Source organism: Trichomycterus rosablanca, chromosome 4 (genome assembly GCF_030014385.1).
Source record: "Trichomycterus rosablanca isolate fTriRos1 chromosome 4, fTriRos1.hap1, whole genome shotgun sequence".
Lineage (NCBI taxonomy): Eukaryota > Metazoa > Chordata > Actinopteri > Siluriformes > Trichomycteridae > Trichomycterus > Trichomycterus rosablanca.
Genome location: NC_085991.1, coordinates 38,337,710 through 38,362,000, shown reverse-complemented (window position 1 = coordinate 38,362,000; position 24,291 = coordinate 38,337,710). Strand labels below are relative to the sequence as shown.

The 24,291-nt window shown below is 39.2% G+C and overlaps 1 protein-coding gene across 1 annotated transcript in view; it reads left to right on the top strand.

The window, feature by feature from the left end:
* Window positions 1–728: 728 nt before the first annotated feature.
* Window positions 729–24,291, top strand: part of hdac8 (histone deacetylase 8) — a 47,352-nt gene continuing 23,789 nt past the window's right edge. The window contains exons 1-9 of the mRNA XM_062993294.1: window positions 729–910; window positions 2,572–2,624; window positions 3,362–3,492; window positions 4,267–4,408; window positions 5,346–5,458; window positions 6,857–6,934; window positions 9,989–10,097; window positions 10,223–10,395; window positions 12,225–12,319. Of these exons, the coding sequence (XP_062849364.1) occupies window positions 797–910; window positions 2,572–2,624; window positions 3,362–3,492; window positions 4,267–4,408; window positions 5,346–5,458; window positions 6,857–6,934; window positions 9,989–10,097; window positions 10,223–10,395; window positions 12,225–12,319 (1,008 nt within the window). The 5' untranslated portion in view covers window positions 729–796. The remainder of the gene's footprint in view (window positions 911–2,571; window positions 2,625–3,361; window positions 3,493–4,266; window positions 4,409–5,345; window positions 5,459–6,856; window positions 6,935–9,988; window positions 10,098–10,222; window positions 10,396–12,224; window positions 12,320–24,291) is intronic.

The window sequence follows — 24,291 nt, the reverse complement described above, 5'->3', positions numbered from 1 at the left end:
CGATGAAACTGAGCATGCGCACTTTTGCAAGCGAAATCAACGCACACCCCTTTAGGGAAGGGTTACCAGGTTGTTGTAATTAGTGCTTCATCCTGACTTTTTTTTAACCAGGTTGCCAGGTTATGTAAAAAGACACTTATCCTTAATACAAAAAAAACTGTCTATTTTTGCTTCGGCACAAAAAGAATTTGTTTAAATAAGTCTCTTCTAACCGTAGACTGATTTTAACACAATTAGCCAATTAAATATTAAAACCTTATTGCAAAGTATTAACGATGAATATTGGATGGCATACGTAAAGGCTCTTTTCCTTATCCTTACTTTGCTTTGTAAATTAAAAGTGTATTTTAAAAATGTGTGTTCAAAATGTTGCCTTTTTAAATCATGTCAATGGGTTCTCATTGGATGCTCTTATTGTCTGTTTCTGTGTATTCCGGGTTTCCACTGTTTCTACTAATTAATTAATTAAATTACTTTTTTTTCTTGTGTTTCATCTGTAATCAGTTGATATATTGCAATGTTTTTGTGTTTTAAATACAGAATTGTATTACCCTAGAACTGTGGTGCTCTCATTACCTACTGCATGTACCACCATTCCGTCATTATTATTATTATTATTATTATTATTTGGTTTCGTATGCTGCTTTAAAATTGCATTTCGAAAATAAGGGCTTTTATTGTGATGCTATGGCTACCGGATGTTGCTATAAAGGCTGTTTGATTTAAACTTCTGAAGAGAGCAGTCTGTATATCTTTGTTTTAATTGAATTTATAAATTGTATTTACACGGTATTAAATGTGTGACAGAGGCGACTGTAATGATGAAAACGTCAGTAAACGAAGCGTGGTGTATATTTACAGTCCGGAGTATGTGCAGACCTGCGACTCTTTATCAAAAGTACCGAACCGGGTGAGAAGGAGCAGCAGCACTAACAGCATCAATACTACACTAATGTCTGAATACGCATACTACTGTACTACATAGTACACCAGAATAGTACGAGTTACCCCTGCTGCTGTACTATTAAGTGGGGTAGTATGCTACTTTAGACGCTACCAATGCAGTCTTCTTTTTGGTTATTGGATATTGTCTCGCTAAACAATTAGCTGTTATACTTTTTGATAAAAGTCGATAAAACATGAAAAGAAAGGCAACAATAGAAATAATAATTTAATGTTGTGTTATAAGTATTACTTTTTAACTTTTCCTGGCACCTATGTAAATAATTCCCTGGTTTACCACGCAGTGTATATATTATATATCATACCGTTTGGTTACTGCCTAACTACTTTTACTACTACTATTAAAAGTAATATAATCCCAATTTCCCGAAAAGTTGGGACATTTTGTGAAATGAAGAATCTGTCATTTATAACTGTAAATTATTAATTAACTAATAAAGGTGCAAAGAAAAAAATATAAACACAAGTTCAATTTGATGCCCACAATGCACAGATTGGAATAAAGGCAGTTTTATCATATCACTTTTTCCATTAATTACACTGTTTAATTGTTTGGGAAATTAGGATTTTAATTGTAGCAGTTTTGCAAGTGGAATTTTTGCCTGTGGTTGGCACTGTCTGATTCTTCTGTTCATTATGTGCCATACATTTTTATTTAAAAAAACAGATCTGGACTGCAGGCAGACCAGACAAGCAAGAATCAAGAATCTGTACTTGATCTGTGTCTGCAAAGCCACACTTTTGTAGTGCATGCAGAATGAGGCCTGGAGTTGTTTTGCTAAAATAACCATGGCACACCCATGAAAAGACGTTTCCTCTGTGGAAGTATCTGTGTCTCTTAAATCCAAACTGATGCCAGTTTTTTTTTCCCCACAAGTTGACCTATTCAAGTAATGACATAGGCAGTGATGCATCCCTATACCACAACAGGTGTTGGCTCATGCTGATAACAGACTGGATGTTCCTTTTCATCTTTGGCAGGAAGGACTTCGTTGACTCATCTGACCACAGCAAATGTGTTAACTGGTTTTGCATTATTTTAACATAGTACATTGGAGCCCATTTGCCTATATTTATCACAGTATCTTGACTCTTTCTCTGGCAAGGACACCTGAGGGCTTGAAGATCACACACATTTAACAATGGTTTCTTGTCTTGCCCTACATGACTGAGATTTAGATTATCTAAATCTGTTTACTATATTAGATATGGTAGATGATATATGGTAGACACCAAAAGTATTTGCACTCTTACATGAATGGCTACTTGATTAGGTGGACTGATCCTCATATTTATATAATTAACCAGTTAACCAATCATATTGTACCATTATTAGTGTCACTACTGTATCGACTGTCCATTTTAAAAGCATTTTATGTTTGTCCTTTTTGTTAATTATGACAAATTAAGTGCCTACAAATTGCTCACAGAGAACAGAGTACAATCAGTAATTGTGTATGTTCACAGTGAACCCATAGTGTATGTGCAGGGCTGACATACATTTGCAGCTTTACATACATTTGACATACATTTGGCTTTAAGAAACATGTTACTCTTGTCATGAGGGATTATTAAAACAATTATTTGTGTGTTTTTTTCTTTCTGCAGGCAAGTATGGTTCATTCCCTGATTGAAGCTTATGACTTGTTAAAATACATGAGGTATGAATGTGGGTTCTTTATTTACCACATATATTAATACATGTAATAAAAGGTGCCTAATTTGTTAAATATAAATAAAATAATATACAAAAAATAAGAAAAACTAGATAAATAAGGTAAATGATGTAATACTTTTTAATCCTTTCATAAACATATTAATAACACATCTTTACATTTCTATTAAACAGTTTAGATGTACTTATTTTTGCTAGACTTTAATGTTTTTATAAAAAGGCAGCAGTTGGACTGGCTACTCTAAACCATCCCTGGGAGTGACTGAGTGTAAATAATTGAGCGTAAATGTGATAACCTGTAATGAGTTGATGTTCAGTTTTTGGTGTGTTCTGATTTTATGGCCTTCAATGTATCCTAGATAGACCTACATAATTCTCCCCAGGATAAAACGGCCACTGAGGATATTAATAAAAAAAGTTTAGGGAATTTTCAAAGCAAGGCCACAAAATTACAAATCATTTTACCACTGCTATTATATATCTGTTATTCTGATTTTGACTTTTATTTTTGATATATTTTTACATTGTACTGTCTATTTGTCTATTTTTTGTACTGAGTGCCTTGCTATCTATTCGCTGCTGTAACACTGTGAATTTCCCCACTGTGGGACTAATAAAGGATTATCTTATCTTATAATGTGAGTGTATGTATATACAGTATATATACATTGTGGAATGAGACTGGATGTTATGCTAACTTTGGAACAATTTAATCATTTGTAGGGTGGTGAAGCCTCGTATGGCTTCACTAGAACAGATGGCAGTTTTCCATACACATTCCTATCTGGAGCATCTTCATAAGATCAGCCAGAATGGAGAAAATGATGACCCACAGTCAGTAGATTTTGGACTGGGTAAGAATTTCTTTTTCTGTGGACTCATGAATTTAAAATGAAGGATTATTGTGGGCTGTGATATGTTAATTCTCTGGAATCCTTATTAAACTGAAATGTTTTTACTGACCATTGTGCTTGCAACACAATCGAAAAATGTTGGGACAGTGTGTTGTTCACCACTGTGTTAGTTAGACTTTTTCAAAAGTATTTATAAAAACCCAACATTACTGCACCTGATACACACATAACAGTACAACACACTCTACCAGTTCTCACCCATATAGTGTTGTTGCAATGCTGAAAATGGTCCAGTCAGTAACTGTATACCCATAAGGTGCATCTTTATGGTAGATCATAAAATGGCCAATGAATGTTAATACAAGATATGTGAACCTATATGGCCAATATTTGTATATTGTGTGTTCAGTGTATTAAATGTACTAATATGTGTGTTGAAAATATACCGAGTTAATCACACGTTGACTACTGTAGATTAGAGACCTAATTCTAGAGAGGAGACTGTATAGATCTAGTGTTATATTCCGTTATAGACACCAGAGGGCAGTAAAAACCAACTCAAAACATTGTTTAAAAACCAGTTTGGCTTCAGTTAGTGAGCATGGTCAGAATTTGAATTCATGTTGGATGAAGGCCATGTGTGTGCTAGATTTTTAACAGGCTGACACTTCTATTGCTAATGGAAAAAAATCATTATTCTTAGCAGAAGAAACAGCAGTTTTCAGATCTTTTTAGAGCAGATTTGTGGTTAATGTTTGCCTGCTGTTCCATTAGGGTACGATTGTCCAGTGGTGGAGGGTATATTCGACTATGCAGCGGCGGTTGGTGGAGCCACACTGACAGCTGCCCAGTGTCTGCTGGACAGAAAATGTGAAGTGGCCATCAACTGGGCAGGAGGATGGCATCATGCCAAGAAGTAAGAGAACACAGCAAAGTCTGGTTTGTTCATCTTCAAGCAATTACCAGATTCTCAGATCAAGTGCATCAGTAGAGCTGCTGATTATTTTCTTCTTTTTACACGTACTATATAAGTACAGTACAATGTAGTCCACTGATTCATTTCGTTGTACTTGTACTATAGTTATAAAATGATTCTGATAGGGATGATTGACTTGTAAAATGGATTTGCATTTTGAAAGTGCTCTGTAAAGCCTAGATCATGCAGTACACACCAACTGCATCACTGTTGACTTGTGTTGTGGAAAAAAATCACACTTGAAAATGTGTGTCAAATATGTGTCAATAGACAATAACATGGTTGTCCTTACTGACGGGAACAGAGATACCCACTGAACGCTCCAACCTCCAGACAATTAAATAACAATATATGAGCTAACCCACTACCAAATTTAATATTGGCTAGTAAGATGCCTACATAGACATGATTGGTGTCTGTGAAGTTGGGTGTTCAAACAGCCCAGCGAAATGGGAGGTGCATTTGTCAGTGTGCTCTTAGTTATTGTTCCAAGCACAGATAAAATAAGAAGGGCAAAAATAGGGGAAAAAATTTGGTGTAAAACTGTGTCTGGTATGCAGTAGCGGCTCCTAAATACAGGACCAGCCGTAAAAAATATTAGCTGACTGTTGAAAATCTATCTAAGATCTAGCACATTATGTGCAGTACAGCCCTAATTACTTAAAATGTTTTTTATTAATATTAGCAATGTAATTATTTTGAATCTGTAATGGTCAGCACTGTAATTAATTCTATGGACAAGTCAGATATTTAGCAGCCAAGAAAATGGCAAGTTCTATTCTTGTAGTGCAAAGACTGGATCAAATTGTTTTTGTGTGTGTGTGTGTGTGTGTGTGTGTGTGTGTGTGTGTGTGTGTGTGTGTGTGTGTGTGTAAAGGGATGAGGCGTCAGGCTTCTGCTATGTAAACGATGCTGTTCTGGGAATCCTGAAACTGCGAGAGAAATATGAAAGAGTGCTCTATGTGGACGTGGACCTTCACCATGGCGACGGTAATAATTCATCACTGTTGTATTTACATTTACAGCATTTAGCAGATGCTTCTATTCAAAGCGACTTACAATTGTGAACGTATGCCATGCAAGCAATTGAGGGTGAAGGTCCTTGCTCATGGGCCCAATATTGGCAACTTGGCAGTGGTGGGAACTGAACCAACAAACTTCTGATTACTAGTCCAGCAACTTAACCACTGAGCTTCCACCACCCCCTGATTTTACCCTCTAAATCAGCTTTAGTAATTATAATGGGACGTTTTATTAAACCAGGTAAATAACGAGGGTTCTTCAAAAAGTTTTCGCACTTTTTAAAACTCTATTTATTAAGAATTTCAAAAACAAATGACATCACTTTTCTCTAGTCACCTTCCAATTCATTTTTCTGGCACTGCACCAACTTTTTAATGCCATCAGCAAATAATTGTTTTGGTTGAGCACGTAGCCACTGATGTACTGCTGCTTTCATCATCACATGAAAATCTTCTTCCCCTTAAAGCTTCTTTGAGCGGTCTAAAAAGGTGGAAATCAGATAAATTTGCTAAATTCGGACTATGAGCGCTCTCTCAGACACGACCAATTACTCCTCCTTCCACCCATACTGTTTCCAATGAAAATATAAAAGTGCGGAAACTTTTTGAAGATCCCTTGTAAATCAGTACATGATATTTACAGACAAAATCCTGGTCTGCCTGTACTGCTAATTCTCCAGAATTACACCAGTGACTCTTACAACCATCAAGTGGGCAATGGAGGCGTCAGATGGGGAGCTTAGTAAAGCTCTCTGTACGTGACACAGCTCCTTGATTGGGCAAGTATGGGGGGCATGTAGTGATCCGGCTCTTCTTGATCAAACTGGGCATTGTGTAAGCGGAAGTACAGTCTTGGAAGAATTTAACTAACTTGGTTAAAGCTTAAAAACGTCTGATTGCTTCAAAATAAGGATTAATTTTGATGTTTGATCCACTGTGTTCTGTTATGTGCAGTTAATACTGATAATTGAATAATCTGGGCCTACTTTTACTACAAACGGCCTTGATCATGCCTGTGTTTCATGCATAAAATCCATAAACTTAAAACTGTGGACTATTAAAACACATTGGCCTTGTGCTGTTTTCTGGGCTCACCTGGGAGAAAAGCCACTAGTTACCACTACTTAGACCTGTTGCTTTAGCTAAGCATCTGTTGTACCTCAACTAGCTAAGAGCAACAGATGCTAATTTATATATTTCAATGAGTTCCCAGATGAGTCTAATCAGAGAATAGTCAATGAGCTCTGTTTTCCCCAAAAGATTGTCATATTTCTGATATTAGATTTGACAAAAACATTTAAGTTTGGTTGTAAAATGCAGCTTTTATAATATTTGTTGTTTATGTCATCTTTGATTTGATCTGCAGGTGTTGAAGATGCCTTCAGCTTTACTTCCAAAGTGATGACCGTGTCCCTGCACAAGTTCTCTCCTGGCTTCTTTCCAGGTTTGTTCAGCATGCCTCTTTTGCCTCAGTGCAGATCAGCCTGGCTTTTAATTCACTTAATTGACAGCCATGTTTCAACCGATGCCAAGTTCTAAGCAGCTCCACGTCAGTGCCCATAGAGTCTGATTACCGAGCCGATAGTACAGACAATGGCTTTGCTGACTTAAAGAGAATAGCGCACAACAGGGGCTCGCACCAGAGTTTCAGCCTGCAAAGCTTCTGTGGTGCTTTTTGTTACGTGCACTAAACAAATGTTATTAAACTGGCACTCACACAATGTACTCAGCTAAACAATGACTTTTACTATATTACATACTATTTTACATTAATTTAGCCCGGTACAGCTCCTGTCAAATAAGAATGTATTTTAATACTTATATTTAAATATTTAACCCCCCTCATCTTTAAAGGTGATGTGTTTAAAATGTAATGAAAATATACAGCAATAACTCTCAGAATTTTTATCAGAATATTTATTGATACATACAAGCCATTTGATAACATGAGTTGACTTAAAAAACATCTGGTTCTGTTTGCAAATGTCCTTGTTCACTATTATTTTAATCCCCTTGATACTTGGTAGAACTTCTTTTTGCTTTGATAGTCTCTAATAAGCAATTTTGGTAAGTGCTAACAAGCTTCTGAATCATATAATAAATAATATATTTATTTTGAGGTAATATATATATAAAAAGAGTAAAACAATATACCACAAAAGGTGTCAGTAAACAAAGAAAGAATATTTATTGTTGCATACAAGCCATTTTGATAACATAAGTTAACATATACTGATCAGACATAACATTAAAACCACCTCCTTACCATATAGAAGCACTTTATAGTTCTACAATTACTGACTGTAGTCCATCTGTTTTTCTGCATGCTTTTGTTTAGCCTGCTTTCACCCTGTTCTTCAATTTTCAGAACTCTCACAGGACCACCACAGAGTAGGTATTATTTGGGTGGTGGATCATTCTCAGCACTGCAGTGACACTGACATGGTGGTGGTGTGTTAGTGTGTGTTGTGCTGGTATGAGTGGATCAGACACAGCAATGCTGCTGGAGTTTTTAAATACCATGTACACTCACTGTCCACTCTATTAGACACTCCTACCTAGTTGGTCCACCTTGTAGATGTAAAGTCAGAGATTATCACTCCTCTATTGCTGCTGTTTGAGTTGGTCATCTTCTAGACCTTCATCAGCGGTCACAGGATGCTGCCCACGGGGTGCTGTTTGCTGGATTTATTTTTGGTTGGTGGACTAGTCTCAGTCCAGCAGTGACAGTGAGGTGTTTAAAAAATCCAGCAGCACTGCTGTCTTATCCACTCATACCAGCACAACACACACTAACACACCATCACCATGTCAGTGTCACTGCAGTGCTGAGAATGATCCACCACCCAAATAATACCTGCTCTGTGGTGGTCCTGACCATTGAAGAACAGGGTGAAAGCAGGCTAAAACAGTATGTAGAGAAACAGATGAACTGTAGAAACAAGGAGGTGGTTTTAATGTTATGGCTGATCGGTGTACTTGTTGATAGAAACATCTGGTTCTGTTTGCAAATGTCATTGTGCGATATTATTTCCTCCCCAGTCTTGGTACTCTGTACTTGGTGGAACATTTTTTTGCTTTGATAACCTCTAATAAGTGATTTTGGTAAGTGCTAACAGGCTTCTAACACCTCTTCATTCTTCTCATGCAAAAGCTTCCAGCTCAAAAGCTCGTGGCTTTAAATCCCACCAACAGATTTTCTGTGGAAGATTCTGGACACTGAGAAGGTCACTCCAGGATATTCCAGGAAAGATTTCTTAAACAAGCTTTGGTTGATTTGGAAGTGAGCTTGGGATTATTGTCTCACTGGAAAGTCCAGTTATCACCAAAGTTCAATTTTACCACAGAAGGGAAAACATTCCTCCACAAAATGCTTGGTATTTCTGTGAATCCATGATACCACATGGTCAAGTTTGCCAGCTTTTGCAGAAAAAAAAACATTCAATTTGTGTGAATCATCACTGAGCCACCTCCATGACTGACTGTTTGGTTAGTATCCTTCTGTCACCACACCAACCAAATATTCATATAGCAAAACAGTTCCTCAATAGGAATGTGTCCCAGAACTCTGCTGGCCTATCCAAATTCCTTCTGGCGTATTCCAGTCCACACTTCCTATGCTTTCTGGTCAAGAGTGGCATGTGTCATGGGGTCCGGCCATGAAGTCCTTGCTTGTTAAGTGATCTTAAGGTTGCCACTGACACATTTGTCCCATCCTTTATTGGGTCATCCAAGTCTTTTGCAGTAACACGTGGGTTTTCTTCATCATGATGAGATTTTGAGCCACACAACCAGCTAAGTTCCTTGGGAAAAAATAAAAACAAGCTGCAGACATCTGAACCAGCGGAAGTGAAAGATAGCTGCCTCTCGTATCTTGCAGGTGTTACCAAAGCACAGACACTGTACAAGCGCAAACCAAATGATACAGTCAGCAAAAGCCCAACGAGAACAGCATTTAAAGGGCTTTCCCAGGAGCAGTGCATTAGCGCTGACTGAACACAGAGACTGATCAAAGAGGCCACCACAGTCAGTCACCTGCACCTCTATGCCCACTGCCAGACATTATTGGCATGGCAGATGGACATGATTCTGTGATCTGAACCCACTGCCGATCTCTACTGCACTGCTACCGCCAAGCTGTCACTGTTGGGCCCTTTAACACGGCCCTTAAAACTCATTTGTTGAATTAAAATCCTGTCTCAACTAGAAGATGCGTTGGATTAAAGTGTCCATTGAATACATAAATGTTAATGTAGTAATTATTAGACCAGTGGTGGTTTAGAGGTTAAGATATTGGACTAATAATCACAGGGTTAAGGGTTCAAAACCCATAACTGCCACAGTTTTTTAGTGAGCAAGGCTCTTAACCCCTAGATGCTCAAATAGTACGTTTAGATGAATCTGCCAGATGCCTAAATGTAAAGTAAACACATTGCAGAAGGTGTGTTTGTGTGTGTAACTTTGTTTCTGAAGTATTAAAAGTGCATTCTCTCAACAGGTACTGGTGATGTGGGTGACACAGGTCTAGGAAAAGGTCGCTGGTACGCTGTTAACGTACCACTAGACGATGGAATCAGAGATGACCGTTATTTCCAAGTCTTTACCAGGTCTGTTTCTGCATTCCAGAGCACCTCAAAAGCTTTTCCGGCATGTGATCACGCTCGAGCCCACTGTTAGCATGGCACCCTGGGTACACCGGTATGTTATGTGGCTTTTGTTTATTTATTGACAGTGTCATGCAGGAAGTAAAGGCACTGTTTAATCCGGAGGCAGTGGTGATGCAGTTAGGAGCAGACACCATGGCTGGAGACCCCATGTGCTCCTTCAATATGACTCCGGTCGGGGTGGGCAAGTGTCTAAACCATGTGCTGGAGTGGGAACTGCCCACGCTGCTACTTGGAGGAGGTAAGTGTGTATTTTATGTCTGTGTCTTTGTATAGGAAGTTACTGTCAATGATCCTTGTTTACATCTGTAATGGAAATGTAACCTGTTCCTCTTGACTGTATTTGGAAATATATCTTGCTCCTGACTGTATTATCTGTCACCTCATTCATGATCATTACACTCTGGGCAAATGGCCACCTAATTGATTATGATAAATCTTGGATTGTGCTTTGAATGGGTGGGGGAGGGTTGCCTGGTCAGCGCCTCTGTCCCACTTGTGCAAAAGGACTGCCACTCTCATCAAAGTTTGGTATAAAATCTAAGGGTGCTGTTCAGCTTGTCAGAAGCTCACCTGTGGAGTGGACACACTGCCCAGGATTCCTCCTGAGCTCTTGCCAAGACTGCATGGGCTTCCCAGTCTAGAGTTGGCAGGATAATGATCTTAAAGAGCTGATCAATGAGGTTGTTCTTGGTCATTTATATGCTGAATGGTCATTTACAGCATTTGCTTGCTTTTGCTTGTTTGTTTATAAAATACAGTGGTACCTTGAAACTCAACATCATTTGGTTTAGGGAGTAGCGTCAGGTTTAAAAGACATTGAGTTTGAAGGTATTTTTTCCCATAATGATGTATGGTCCCATGGAACTGCATATATTTTAGGCTAATGTAAAATAATGAGGTTGTTTCTGACACTTAAACACTGAAAATAACACAAATATAATATAAAAAACACTGAAATACAATAAACATGCACTTAACCTTTACTTCTTTATTGTTCCCTTATGCTTCTTAATCGTGGAATCCCGTATTCCATGGCGAGTTCAGTAAGAGAGCATTCGCATGACAAGTGACAAAAGCACTTTTGGGCTGACTGCCATTATTTCCTATGAAGTGTGGTGGTGCACAGAGCTTAACATGACTTATTGTACTAAAACAACGGGCGAGGAATTTTATTAGTGGAGAGAACTTATGAGCAGTAATAATTAAGAGAGGTTTAGTGTCTCTATGTCGTTCTTTTAATACATGAAGTTACATTTAACTTTGTTTTTTAATGATAAGCATTTTAGACTCTCGGAAAAGCTGATTCTCACAATTTCTCAGCACCCCGAGCTATAACACAAGTTTAAAAGTGAGAAGTCTCATATGTGCACTTTGATGACGTCCTACCGCACCGCTCAGGCCAATCGCTGAACAAAGCAGCTGTTTATTGTTAATTTGAATTTAAATTAAGAATTTTTTAAAAACTGAACATTTTGACTTTAAGGTAAACGTTGAATGAAACAAACTTCTCCACGAAGGATGCTGAGTTTTTAAGATTTTGAGTTTATGGGCGTCGAGTTACAAGGTACCACTGTACACACATATTGAACTCTAATCCTCGGCCTCATTATTCATTCCCGAAACCTTCTGTCCTGTTCTCTAAGAAGTTCAAATAATATACAGATATTTGTTTTGAGACACAGCAAAACAAAGTCTTTTGAGACCCAATTAACTGGAGTCGCCAGCATAAGTGGCTTTTTGGACATGTAAATAAAAACTGTTAGGCTTATGATATGCTTCATATATAACCAAAGCCCACACCAAGCTCATGTCAAAGCTGAGTGTGTTTGTCTGTGCCTGCTGAGCCTGCCTGTTCAGGTTGCCAGGCATGTTGGTCATGTTGCCAGGCAGGAGGCCTAGCCAAGACGTTTATTAGTGTGTCAATAAATGAGGGGGGCTAGAAAGTAAACGGTAGCCCATTTTGGAATAAGCTCTAAACCAGACCTGCCCAGTTGATCCCTGAATGAAGGGTAGTTATTACACTAGTACAATAAGGTATTTTGCTGAAGTTCTGTCTCTATCACTCAGGTGGGTATAACCTTGCCAACACTGCCCGCTGCTGGACCTATCTAACAGCGACTGTCCTGGACCAGACTCTGTCCTCTGAGATCCCAGACCACGAGGTAAGACTCGTGTCCCCTCTTTGCTTTCAACACTCTCTAAAATTCTTCTTTCTTTCCTCCATCACCCCACCAGCACCAGTCCATTTCTGTCTCTCTGTCTCTGCTGAGTCACTGGCCCTAATCAAAGACGTCCTAGCGCCTCTCAATAAACGCGTTTGTTTTCATGTGATTCGGAGAGAAACGGGGGGGCACTCATGAAGGGGGTCTTAACAATACCACTCTGTCCCTGCCTCCTGACTGAGAGGGACTTGTGTTCTCCTTTCCTCCACCTTTTTCTCCCTCTCTTCTCTTTCTTGTGTGTGTGTGTGTGTGTGTGTGTGTGTGTGTGTGTGTGTGTGTGTGTGTGTGTGTGTGTGTGTGGTGAAAGGATGATTTTTTTTTTGGACAGGAGGAATAGTAAATTCCACATGATTGCTTTTTCAGATGAGAAAAAGAAAGACCGAGCAAATGAGACGCTGAAGTGGGGGCGTGGAGGAGCTTTTTGAATGTACAGTAATAGCTTGATATGGTTCTCCCTCTCACACTCACAAAGGCTCTTTTAGCACTATAGACGCTGCTTTCATGGTCAGCCAAAGAAAAGCTGCTCTTGTTTCTTCAAACCTGAACTCTAACAAGAGGTTAACCTTTAACATCATTAAGGCCCAAGCACCTCAAATAAGCCTGAGCAGAAGTGGACAGACTGTTATCGAGCGAGTTTGAGCAGCTGGGGTTTGTTTTGCTTTCATCACGTCATATGGCTATTTTCTGTTCACGAGCTTAATTATATACAACACGCGACTCAGTTTAATACAGCAGCTTTCATTATCATCACTATCCAGCTTGATAGTTACATTCTCCACAGAGAATATTATTTAGTGATGTGAATGTTTAAAACCATTTATTTTTCAAACAGCCTCCCTACTGGACACATCACGATTGCCATGAATTAGATGTGCTATAAAAATATAAGAATATAAACAGTAGTACCTTGTAACTCGACGTCCCCTAAATCTTTGAAACTCTACCTCCTTTGTCGAGAAATTTCTACCCTTAAACTCAATGTTTCCCTTAAACTTGACGTGTGAGCAACTGCGGCTTTGTTCAGCACTTGGCTTGAGCAGTGGGAAAACATCATCAAAGTGCGAATATGAGACGAATCTGCATTTGTAAGGAATAACCATCAAATTCACTCTTAAAGCTCCACATGTATATACAGTACCAGTCAAAAGTTTGGACACACCTTCATTTAATGTTTTTTCTTGATTATTTTTATTTTCTACGTTGTAGATTAATACTGAAGACATTCAAACTATGAAGGAACACATATGGAATTATGTAGTAAACAAAAAAGTGTTAAACAAACCAGAATATGTCTTATATTTTACCAACCCTACCTCTGCACAACACAACTGATGGTCCTAAACACATTAAGAAAGCAAGAAATTCCAGAAATTAACTCTTGACAAGGCACACATGTTAATTGAAAACCATTCCAGGTGGCTACCTCATTAAGCTGATTGAGAAAATGCCAAGAGTGTGCAAAGCTGTCATCAGAGCAAAAGATTCCATATGTGTTCCTTCATAGTTTGGATGTCTTCAGTATTAATCTACAATGTGGAAAATAAAAAAAAAATCAAGAAAAAAAGCTGGTTTTCCCCCCTGTTTTACTTTTAAACTTGTGTTATAGCTCGGGGTGCTGAGAACTTGTGAGAATCAGCTTTTCTGAGAGAGTCTAAAACGCTGTCTACGTGGGTTTCCTTCGGGTGCTCCGGTTTCCTCCCACAGTCCAAAAACATGCAAGTGAGGTGAATTGGAGATACTAAATTGTCTAAGATGGTGTTCGATATACATCAACTGCCCAAATGAGGAATGGCATCCAATGGACACCTTGGTTGCAACTGGAGGACCTAGAATTTGCTGATGACCTGGCACTTTTTTCCCACACTCACCAACAAATGCAGGAGAAAACCACAACCATAGCAACTCACTCAGTACGTCTTGGCCTCAATATACACAAAGGGAAGAGCAAGATCCTCAAAATTAACAATAACAACATAACCCCTATCAGGCTAGAGGGAGAAGCACTAGAGGAAGTGGAGAGTTTCACGTTTCTTGGAAGTGTAGTGGACAAAATGGGTGGGACTGATGCCGATGTAAAGGTACGGATTGGAAAGGCAAGGGCAGCTTTCCACCAGCTGAGGAATGTATGGGGATCGTCTGAACTGCCACGCAACATCAAAATCAGGATTTTTAACTCTATGGTGAAGCCTATACTGCTGTATGGCGCGGAGACCTGGAGGACAACAGTCAACACCATGAGTAAAATCCAGACATTTATAAATACCTGCCTCAGGCGGATCCTAAGAATATACTGGCCAATTACTATTAACAACCTGGAGCTGTGGCATCAAACAGGGCAGCAGCCCGTAGAAGAAGAAATCCTCCAAAGAAGATGGAGGTGGGTCGGCCATACCCTTCGCAAACCTGCATCAAATATAACAAGACAGGCCCTCTTCTGGAATCCACAAGGGAAAAGGAAGAGGGGCAGGCCAAGAAACAGCTGGCGCCGTGACCTAGATGCGGATGTGAAGAGGTCGGGGTACACATGGGGACAACTGGAAAAGATGGCCCAGAATCGCGATGACTGGAGAGCACTTGTTCGTGGCCTATGCCCAAAGTTGGGTGGTAAGGCGTAAGAGAAGAGAGAGTGTTACCGCATTGCGCATTGCACCCAGAGATTTCAGTGAAGCTAAATTCACTGCAACCCTGACCAGGATAAAATGGTTGTAAATAGGGATGTAACGATACACTTTACCCGTGATGCGATGCGACTCACGATACTGGGTTCACGATACGATTTTTTCCTGATTTTTTTTTAAACAAAGTGAAATTGAAGACAAATTATGACAGTTTCCTTTTATTATTTCTCTTTAAATCAAATAAAATACTGTATTTGTGCTTATTTTTTATTTATCTAAATAATGAATGTCCTTTTATTTCTGAGGTAGGTACAAACTATGCAAAACAATGCTGCACATTTCCCTTTTTGTGAAAAAAAAAAAAAAAAAAAAAAGTGAAATTTTTAAACAAATCCCACATTAAATAAATAAATGAATAATACAAATAAAGAAAGTATCCTCACATAAATAAATTTGGCTGGAAAATTCCGAACCTGGCAACCCTGTAGTGATGTCAACCAGGCGAGGTGAATAGCGCCAGTGCCCTCTGCTGTTTAAAGTGAATATTGATTTGAATCGTTACACATGTGAATTGATTTTTAACTGTCTTGTGGTGCATCGTTACATCCCTAGTTGTAAAACATGCAACTAAAATTGGAAAAACATTCTGTTAACTGTAAACCAAAAAATTACATTTAAAATGTTCACGTAGCCCTAATTTGCTCTAATAGGTTAATTGAATGTCTGCTAACTAAAAATAAGGGTTATTGAAAAAGCCATTTTCAACAGTTAAATAAAGTGGGTTGTGTTAAATGTCATGCACACCTTTGTGATCTTTTCTCTACTTTGAGTGGCTTTCCAGCAGACAGAACTGCAGTGATCAGATCAGATTTTGAGTCTCGCCATATTTTATGGATTGGTTGAATTTCCCTGACTTTGCAAACCCAAATTTCTGGATGAAAGATCAAAGCTGTTGTTTCCTCTTAAAGTATTTCTTAACCAGGATCTTTCATACAAACGTTTTTCCTGAGTTTGGTTAAACTATGTGGAACATCAGTTCTGCCTGTCTAAGCTTCTCCTCCCATCAAATAAGATTCCCACTGTGAGCTCAACTTTTTTACCCCCCCCCCCTATAGTCTCTTTTCTGTTTTCATCTCGCTCTTTCAAACTACAGCGTAAGCCCCCCACCACACACACTCCCTCTCTCTGCCACTATTGTGTGTCTATTCAGACAAACACTATTTCATCCAAACCAAACACTATTAAAATGTAGTTCAGAGAAACGGAAAAGATTGACATTCACGTCTCAAGGGGGAAAAAGATAGAACGATAAAACCGTTACTAAAAAAGCTTGAAAGGAGAGGTGGACCAAGCCCCATTTCACCTGTCTTTTACTCTCTTTTTCCCGCTATCTCGGTTTCTCACTGTCTCCTCTGTGCTGGGATTTGTAGAGAACCCTTTCTGTATTGCCCTGCCAACAGTGGAAACAATAAGAGGCTAAGATCCTCAAGTATGGCAAACAACAGCTTCATTCAAGCAGTCAAGCTCCACACACTCAGACGGGCAGATGACCAAGTGACAGGCCAACACAGGGTTATAGAGGCTAGACCTCTGAAAAGGACACAACCGTCTATTCTTCCCCACTTATTAAAGCAGTAATTCAAGAGTTTGATGAAACTAAATAATAGTCTTGTGCATAATTTTTGTTCTTTTGGTTCGGTTCATGTCTTAATTACTACCCCACCTTCATCTGTTAATGTTTGCTATAATGTGCACTTACTTCATTTACTATATGCAAGTATTGCAGACCACACTTATTCTGATGTTTTTCCTCCTGTGTGGCCCATATTTGTCTTATACTTCACCATAAAAGCATGAGCATCAAAAATCACATGCAATAAGATTTTTTAATTTATTCTGACCTGTTTCACTTTCCTATGGGGTATTTAATTTGAACTTTGGCTGTGGGACCGCAATCTGAACCACCAGATCAGAATTTATGATACTTTTTACTTTTTTTTGTTAGTCCAACTTAACATTTGTCATAATTACACACACACTTATCAGAGTAATATAAACAATATAGATGCATTTTAACATATGCATTTTAACAAAGCAGAAAAGCATGTTAAGTTAAATAAAGCAAACAAAAAGTGAATTTTGGAAACTTTTTAGGTACCCCAACCAAGTATTAAATTAAAGCAATCAATAATTCTCATGGGTGGAAAAGGGTTCCGTTAAGGGCTGCAAGTGGGTCGGAGGAGGCGTGGGCAGCAGTACACCCCCCTCAACTGCAAAAAATCGGGGATCCCCAGCAGCGGAAGACAAATTGACTACACTAAATTGGGAGAAAAATGGGAGAAAAACACACAAAAGAATATATATATTTTAAAAAATCATAATACATATATTTAATGAGAAAAAACAATTTAACATATAAAAATACTTAGAAATTACTTTTAATGCTTTGGCTGACCAGCATGATTGTATTTTGTAAATATAAACAAATTTAGAATTTGAAGCCTGCAGCACAGATACGCATTCCACAACAAGCAAGTAACTTAGTAATTATGAGGTTGTCATGATTGGGTGTAAAAGAGGATCTACCAAAGGAAAATGGTAAATGTTAGTCTAAAGAAGTATTCCATAATGGCCCCTCTAAGACTTTCCGTTGTGCTGCGGAAATTCCTAAAATTCTAAAAATAAGTCTCAGCTGACCAACGCTTCAAGCAGTTTGGGACTGTGCGGTTTTGTCCGTATCCACGCTTATCAGTTTTACATGAGAGACACACTTATCATTTTTGTAGAGTGCTGTTCTTGGTTTTGCTCTGACCCCTGTGTGAAAACAGCTCTGGCTGTCCTGTGGGCTGTCCACATCTGTACATCCTCTCCCCTCTTTTTTTAGGCCCTGTTTTTACTGGTTTCCGCCAAGCTTTTCCCAGCACGGCCCAGTAAAATAACAAACAGTGAGCCTTGTGTTTTCCCTTTTCACTCGCCTAACTGCCTCTGGTTTTGTCTTTACCACCCCCCGCCCTTCACATGCCCTTATTTGTTCTCTCACATATATATATACTCATGCTTGCTCTTTATCTGTAATCACTTTGTGGTGTGTATGGGAGGAGTTCAGTGTGTGCATGGGTGTCTGGCACTGGGAAGTGGACAGTCGGCATCATTTCCCCCTATTGTGTCATGCCCCACACACACACAAACACAGAGCAGTCTGTTATAATACAATACAGAAGAGTCTACCACAGACAGACAACTAGGGCTATATGGCAATGGCTAAAATAATAATCATTAATAGTCTTAATAATTAAATGATTCAGTAAGTGTAGATACAAAATATTGTATTTTTTTGCTTTATCATTTTAAATCAGTAGAGAGCAGCTGTATCTTAAACCCTGTACTTGACAAGCCTATAGAATGTTTACATCTTCCAACAAGAACAAGCTTCTTACTCAAATACAGATAAACAGACAAACTGACTGAATTAATAGATTGGTGCGGCATTGTGGCTAAGTGGGTAGCACTGTCACCTCACAGCAAGAAGGTCCTGGGTGCGATCCCCAGGTGGGGCGGTCCGGGTCCTTTCTGTATGGAGTTTGCATGTTCTCCCTGTTTGCGTGGGTTTACTCCGGGTGCTCCAGTTTCCTTCCACAGTCCAAAGACATGCAAGTGAGGTGAAATAGAGATACCAAATTGTCAATGACTGTGTTTTATATTACCTTGTGTGAACTGATTAATCTTGTAATGAGTAACTACCGCTCCTGTCATGAATGTAATTAAAGTGTAAAACATGACGGTAAAATCCTAATAAACAAACGAACAAACAAATTATTAGATAGGCTAATTTAACACTAGATGAATAGACAGGTGGACATATTGATAGATTAACAGCTGGATGGACAGGCAGAGAGGCAGGCAGGTGGATGAATTAATAGGTTTATATACAGATAGATTTCTGGTTGGTTGATGAATTAACAAATGAATGTAAAAACTTTGCTCATGTTACAAGCGTGTGGCTTTGTAATAAGAGAGTACAAGTGCTAGACTGGCCTGTCTGCAGTCCAGAGATGTCTCCTATTGAAAATGTGTTGTGCGTTATGCCTTTTTTTTTTTACTGATATCTAGACCCACCGAGACCCTGACCAGGATAGAGTGGTGGTACAACATAAAAATCAAATGAAAATATTATTACTTTTATGCTTATAAATACATACTTTTATACTTTGATACTAATTAGTATAACGTCAAAAGACATTAAGTACACATTTAAAGTGGATGTATTATTGGAAGCACACTATATAGACAAAAGTATTGGGACACCCTATTGTAATTTTTAAATTCACGTGTTTCAGCCACAAAAGTTGCTAACAGGTGTAATAAATTATATGCTTCCAACTTTGCATCAACAGTTTAGGGAGGGCTCTTTTCAGTTCCAACATGACTGTGCCCCTGTACACAAAGCAAGTTCTATAAAGACATGAAGTTTGGTTTAAAGAAACTTCAGTGACCTGCACAGAACCCTGACCTCAACGCCACTGAACAGCTGTGTAATGAACTGGAACACCAACTGATCGACATCAGTGTCCAGGCATACAACTGCTCTTTTGATTAAATGGTCATAAATACCTGCAGACATACTTTAAAGCCCTGTGTGAAGCTTTCTCACATAGATCAAACAGAGGTCATTGTACAGTATTTTAATACCATTAGTTTTTGGTTTGGAGTGTCCAGCAAGCTAATAGTCAGGTGTCCAAATACTTTTGACCACAAAGTGTATGCCCATAAGGTGAAATACTGTACATACAATCACAAATGTGCATGCATGCTGGAGGACAACTGTGGCTACACTAGTCAAAAATTGCTAAGCAGTGGGCGCTCAGGTGGCACAGTAGAGCAGACATCTCAAACTCGTCGGTTTAAATCTCGGCTCTGCTACAGGCAGGCTGAAAGCCTACATGAACAATGATTGGCTTGTTGTTCAGGAAGAATGCCAGGGGAGATTCCACATACTTGATGCTGGCTGACTGATGGTGCCTGCACAGAGACTGGGGATAATGGAGATGCTTGACTCTGAGCCCCATATGAACGCACCTCAAGCAAGTGGAAAGATGCAGTCAGCTACTATATTGCAGTCATTCCACTATTAAACCCTTGCAGCTCATTCAAAATGCAGCTGCCCGTCTGGTTTTTAACCAACCTAAACTCTGCCACATCACCCCACTGCTGCGTTCTCTTCACTGGCTTCCTGTAGCTGCACGCATTGTTTAAAACACTGATGCTCACCTACAAAGCCAAAAATGGACCAGCCCCAAGCTACCTTCGTGGTCTAATCAAACCCCGCTCTGTACCACGCAACCTTTGAGCCACTAGTCTCCCTCGAGTTGATCCTCCACCCAGGACTCGAGGAAGACAAGCATCAAGGCTCTTCTCTGTTCTAGCACCCAAGTGGTGGAACGAACTTTCTCTGTCTGTCCAAACATCTGAGTCTCTTGCTGTCATGCTCTTATTTATTTCTTTAAAAAAAAAAAGGTTTTAGCAGATGTGTGTTCTTGGACTGTTGTCTACTTAAACTAGAGTAATGAAATGTTTACTGTGGAAGCACTTCTGTAAGTTGCTCTGGATAAGAGCGTCTGCTAAATGCCAAAAATGTAAATGTACTATACACGTGTCGAAGGGGGCGTGTGTTAGTCACGGCTCTCTTCGGTCAGGAGTGGAGGTCAACATCAATAGAGAGGAAGCGTGGTGCAGTCGGATAATTGGATACGACTAGATTGGGAGGAAAATTGGGGAACTCGAAGATTAGAAGCCCTTACGTCCAATGTAAACGTTATTAGGACGGGGAAAGCTCTCCTGAAGTGAGCTGAGGGTATAAAGGCAGGTGTGCTTTTTAGTGCTTGCACTGGTTCCTAAGCAGAGAGAGTTAGTGTATGAGGTCGTCATATGAATGCTACACTTTTATCTAAAACATTCATACTATTTAGCAGATCTGAGTCTGGCACAATGTAAAAATGCATCAAAGTAGTTTTTCATTCACTTAACAGAACAGTACGTTTGGTTTACTGCTGACCAGAAGTCCACAGCATCGTCCAATCATTGTTTTATAATCTATTTTCACATTTCTGAGACGCGTGTTTGCACGCAGACTTGTGCTTGCGTGCGTTCTCGGCTATCAGCGACTTGGCCCCACCAAACACCGGTGACGTTCTGCTGGCCCTCCACCTCCCAGTCTGTCTCCACAGATTATTATGGTACACATGCCATAATACACTTGCACAATAACACACAGAGGTTGAGGTGTAAAGGAACTGAGTAAGACCCGAACAGTGTGATGTTTGCATTGTCTCCGGATTCACAGATCAGCCCCTGAACATGAGTTGATTTCCTGTTTTTAATTTTATGTTCAAAGCAGGGGTGTGCAGAGCAGTGTGGACACCCAGCGTTCATACATCTGACTCCAAATACATGGAAATTGATACAAATTTGTTTTCCCTTTGTTGCCGGTATAGTGTCCATTGTCCTTGGCAGGGATTTTACTGTGGGTGTGTTTGAAAACCTAGTGAGCTGCCTACTGCCTACCTAGGCAGCTGCCTAAATAAACATGATTCTAATAAGACATTAAACTTATAAGGCAGATTTTTCTTATGGTGATTACGTCACCCCAGTTTTCACATACTAAGCTAACACAGTTGGCCTCAGGCCATTCAAACCAATGGACTGAGGCAGCACAACCCGGTAGCATGCCAGCTAACATCTCCCTCCTTGTACTTAAAATGGTTAAACTGTCACTAACAAGCCCGAATTTTAAAATCAATAACATTAATACACCTTTATACAAATTAAAAACTATTTAAAATTTATGTTTGAAAAGAGCATTCGTCCTCCTGTCTAAATAGTTAATATTTGTACTTTTGTGTCAAAAAAAGTTGTGCCGCACTGAATGCTGGGATTGCCTTCACAGCTAAGGAAGCATCGGATGCTCCCTCGTTAGTAAGTCAGTTTATCGCTTTAAATTAAGGCACCTTAGTAGGCAGCATTTGTAGCAGTTGTAGCCTAGAGGTTAAGGTACAGGACTAGTAATTGGAAGGTCACTGGTTGAAGCCCCACCACTCCTAGGTTACCACTGTTGGGCCCTTGTACAAGCCCACTAACCCTCACTTGCTTAGACTGTATACTATCGTAGTACTGTAAGTCGCTTTGGATAAAAGTATCTGCTAAATGCTAAAAATGTAAATCTTTAAGGGTCTAAGAATTCGGATAGCCTTCTTTTCGGTAGTGTAGGATGACGCAAAATGCGTCTAAGTAGAGAGCTCACTACGTTTTCAGACAGAACCATTATCTTAGAACATGTCTGTATTGGAGTTACCTTCATTCAGCCATAAGTGTATTACTGTGGTCAGGTTGTTGGTGTTACATTTCAGCCCACAGGTTTTAAATAGGGTTGAGGTCAGGGCTCTGTCAGGTCACTCGAGTTGTTCCACACCAAACTTGGCAAATAGTTTCCTTAATGGAGTGTGCTTTGTGCATGGTACACCAAACTGGTGTCTGAAAAAGCCTACAGTTCTCTAAAATAGGACTGGGTGCAGTGTCTAGGGTCATCCTCTAACCGTAGCACCATGAAACACAGTGATAGGAAGGTATTTCATGGTCAGGAGTGTGGTGTTTTTATTTATTTATTTTCTTGCAATAAACGAACATCAGTTACCTTTCAAATGCATAGATAATTATTAATGACTTATTAATGTTTTTGATTAATGCTTTGTGTTTCGTGTTTGCAAATAATGCAACACTTCTATCTCTTACTTTTTATTATTATATTTTTTCTATTGTTTTTAGTCTCTTCACATTTCAGACTTTAATATCAAATGATTACACTGGCATGCCAACAATTAAAAGCAGTAATAAGACTAATCCCAGCTAATCCCACTCTTGCTGAGCTTTTAAATGCTGTATGACTTGCCTATGCAGCAGCCAACCAGAGTGTTAATGAGTCCAATCACACACAAGCTCCTCTCATGCTTTACCTGCTCACACACACAAACTGAGGAGGTGCTCAGTGACCACTCACCTCAACATCACTTCTCTGAGGTCTTTACACTGTTTGATCGAAAATGGCTCCAAATAGGTTTAATTCTATTACACATTTTAGCTAAATGCACTAGCAGGTAATTTTTGAATAGGCCTTGGTATGCGTAAATATGCCTCAGGAGTCAGTACAGAAAGTGTTGTGTAACATCCAAATGTTGTTATAGATCTGACCCACAAATTGCAGTGAAGTTTGTGGTGAAGCCCTAATTCTGGATTCTAATCATTAGCTTGATATTGTAAACTGAAGAATTATTATGCATTTGCTGCATTTTCAACATTTGCTTATAATTACTGCTTAAAGTCTGAAATGGAAATTAAATCTGTCTGTTTTAAAGGCTGGTTATCATCTTCAATTTATGTTGTACATAAACGTCCTAATGTGAGGTGATGGTATTTAATGGGTACATTTAGATGGCTTAAAACAGATTTTTAGATGGGTAAACCAAAACCTTTAAATAGTTGTGTAAATGTAGTATTTGTAAACAGTTATTCACTTAGATTAGGGGGAGGGGGTGCTTTTTCCCAATTCTCTTTCAAACTGGTAGTCTTTAATTCCCTATTGCAATTCCCTTGACTTTGTTACCCCCTTTTCTCTGACCAAGGAAAACCTCAGACCATCAGGCACACCCTCCAAAATGCATTCAGTCACTGGAAATCGATTGGTCCTGGTCAGGGTCATGGTGAATTGGCAATGCACTAATAACATGAACAGGGCGCCAATCCATCTCAGGGCTTCTGTCATTCCCCTACCTCCATTCTGACATAGCCGATCCTGTCTGTGTAGACATTAAATAGATTTTTAAAAATCGTGACTTCGTAAATTCGTGAATTATCGTGACATAATTGAGTAGAATATTTATCTAATGTTCATCTATTCAGTCATTATTGTTCAGTTATAGTGTCATGTATAAACGGGTCTTTTAAAGAACAGTAAAGACACTTTTATTTTCATGTTATAACCTCTCACTCTTAGTCAATATTTCTTGCTATTTATACTGAACTCAGATCAGGATGCAGGATTCTGATTGGCTGAAAAAGCACTGCCATCCTCTCGGGGAAATGGTTGGCATCCATAAATTCCTGAAGCAGGATAAATACAGGAAACCAGACTAGGGGACGTTGAAAATAGAGCATGATGCATGATGTGACTCAAAGGTTCAAGGTCCAAGGCAGATTTCTCCTGTCAGTGAGTGCTATTAGCCAATGATTTCCCATTCTCCTGAC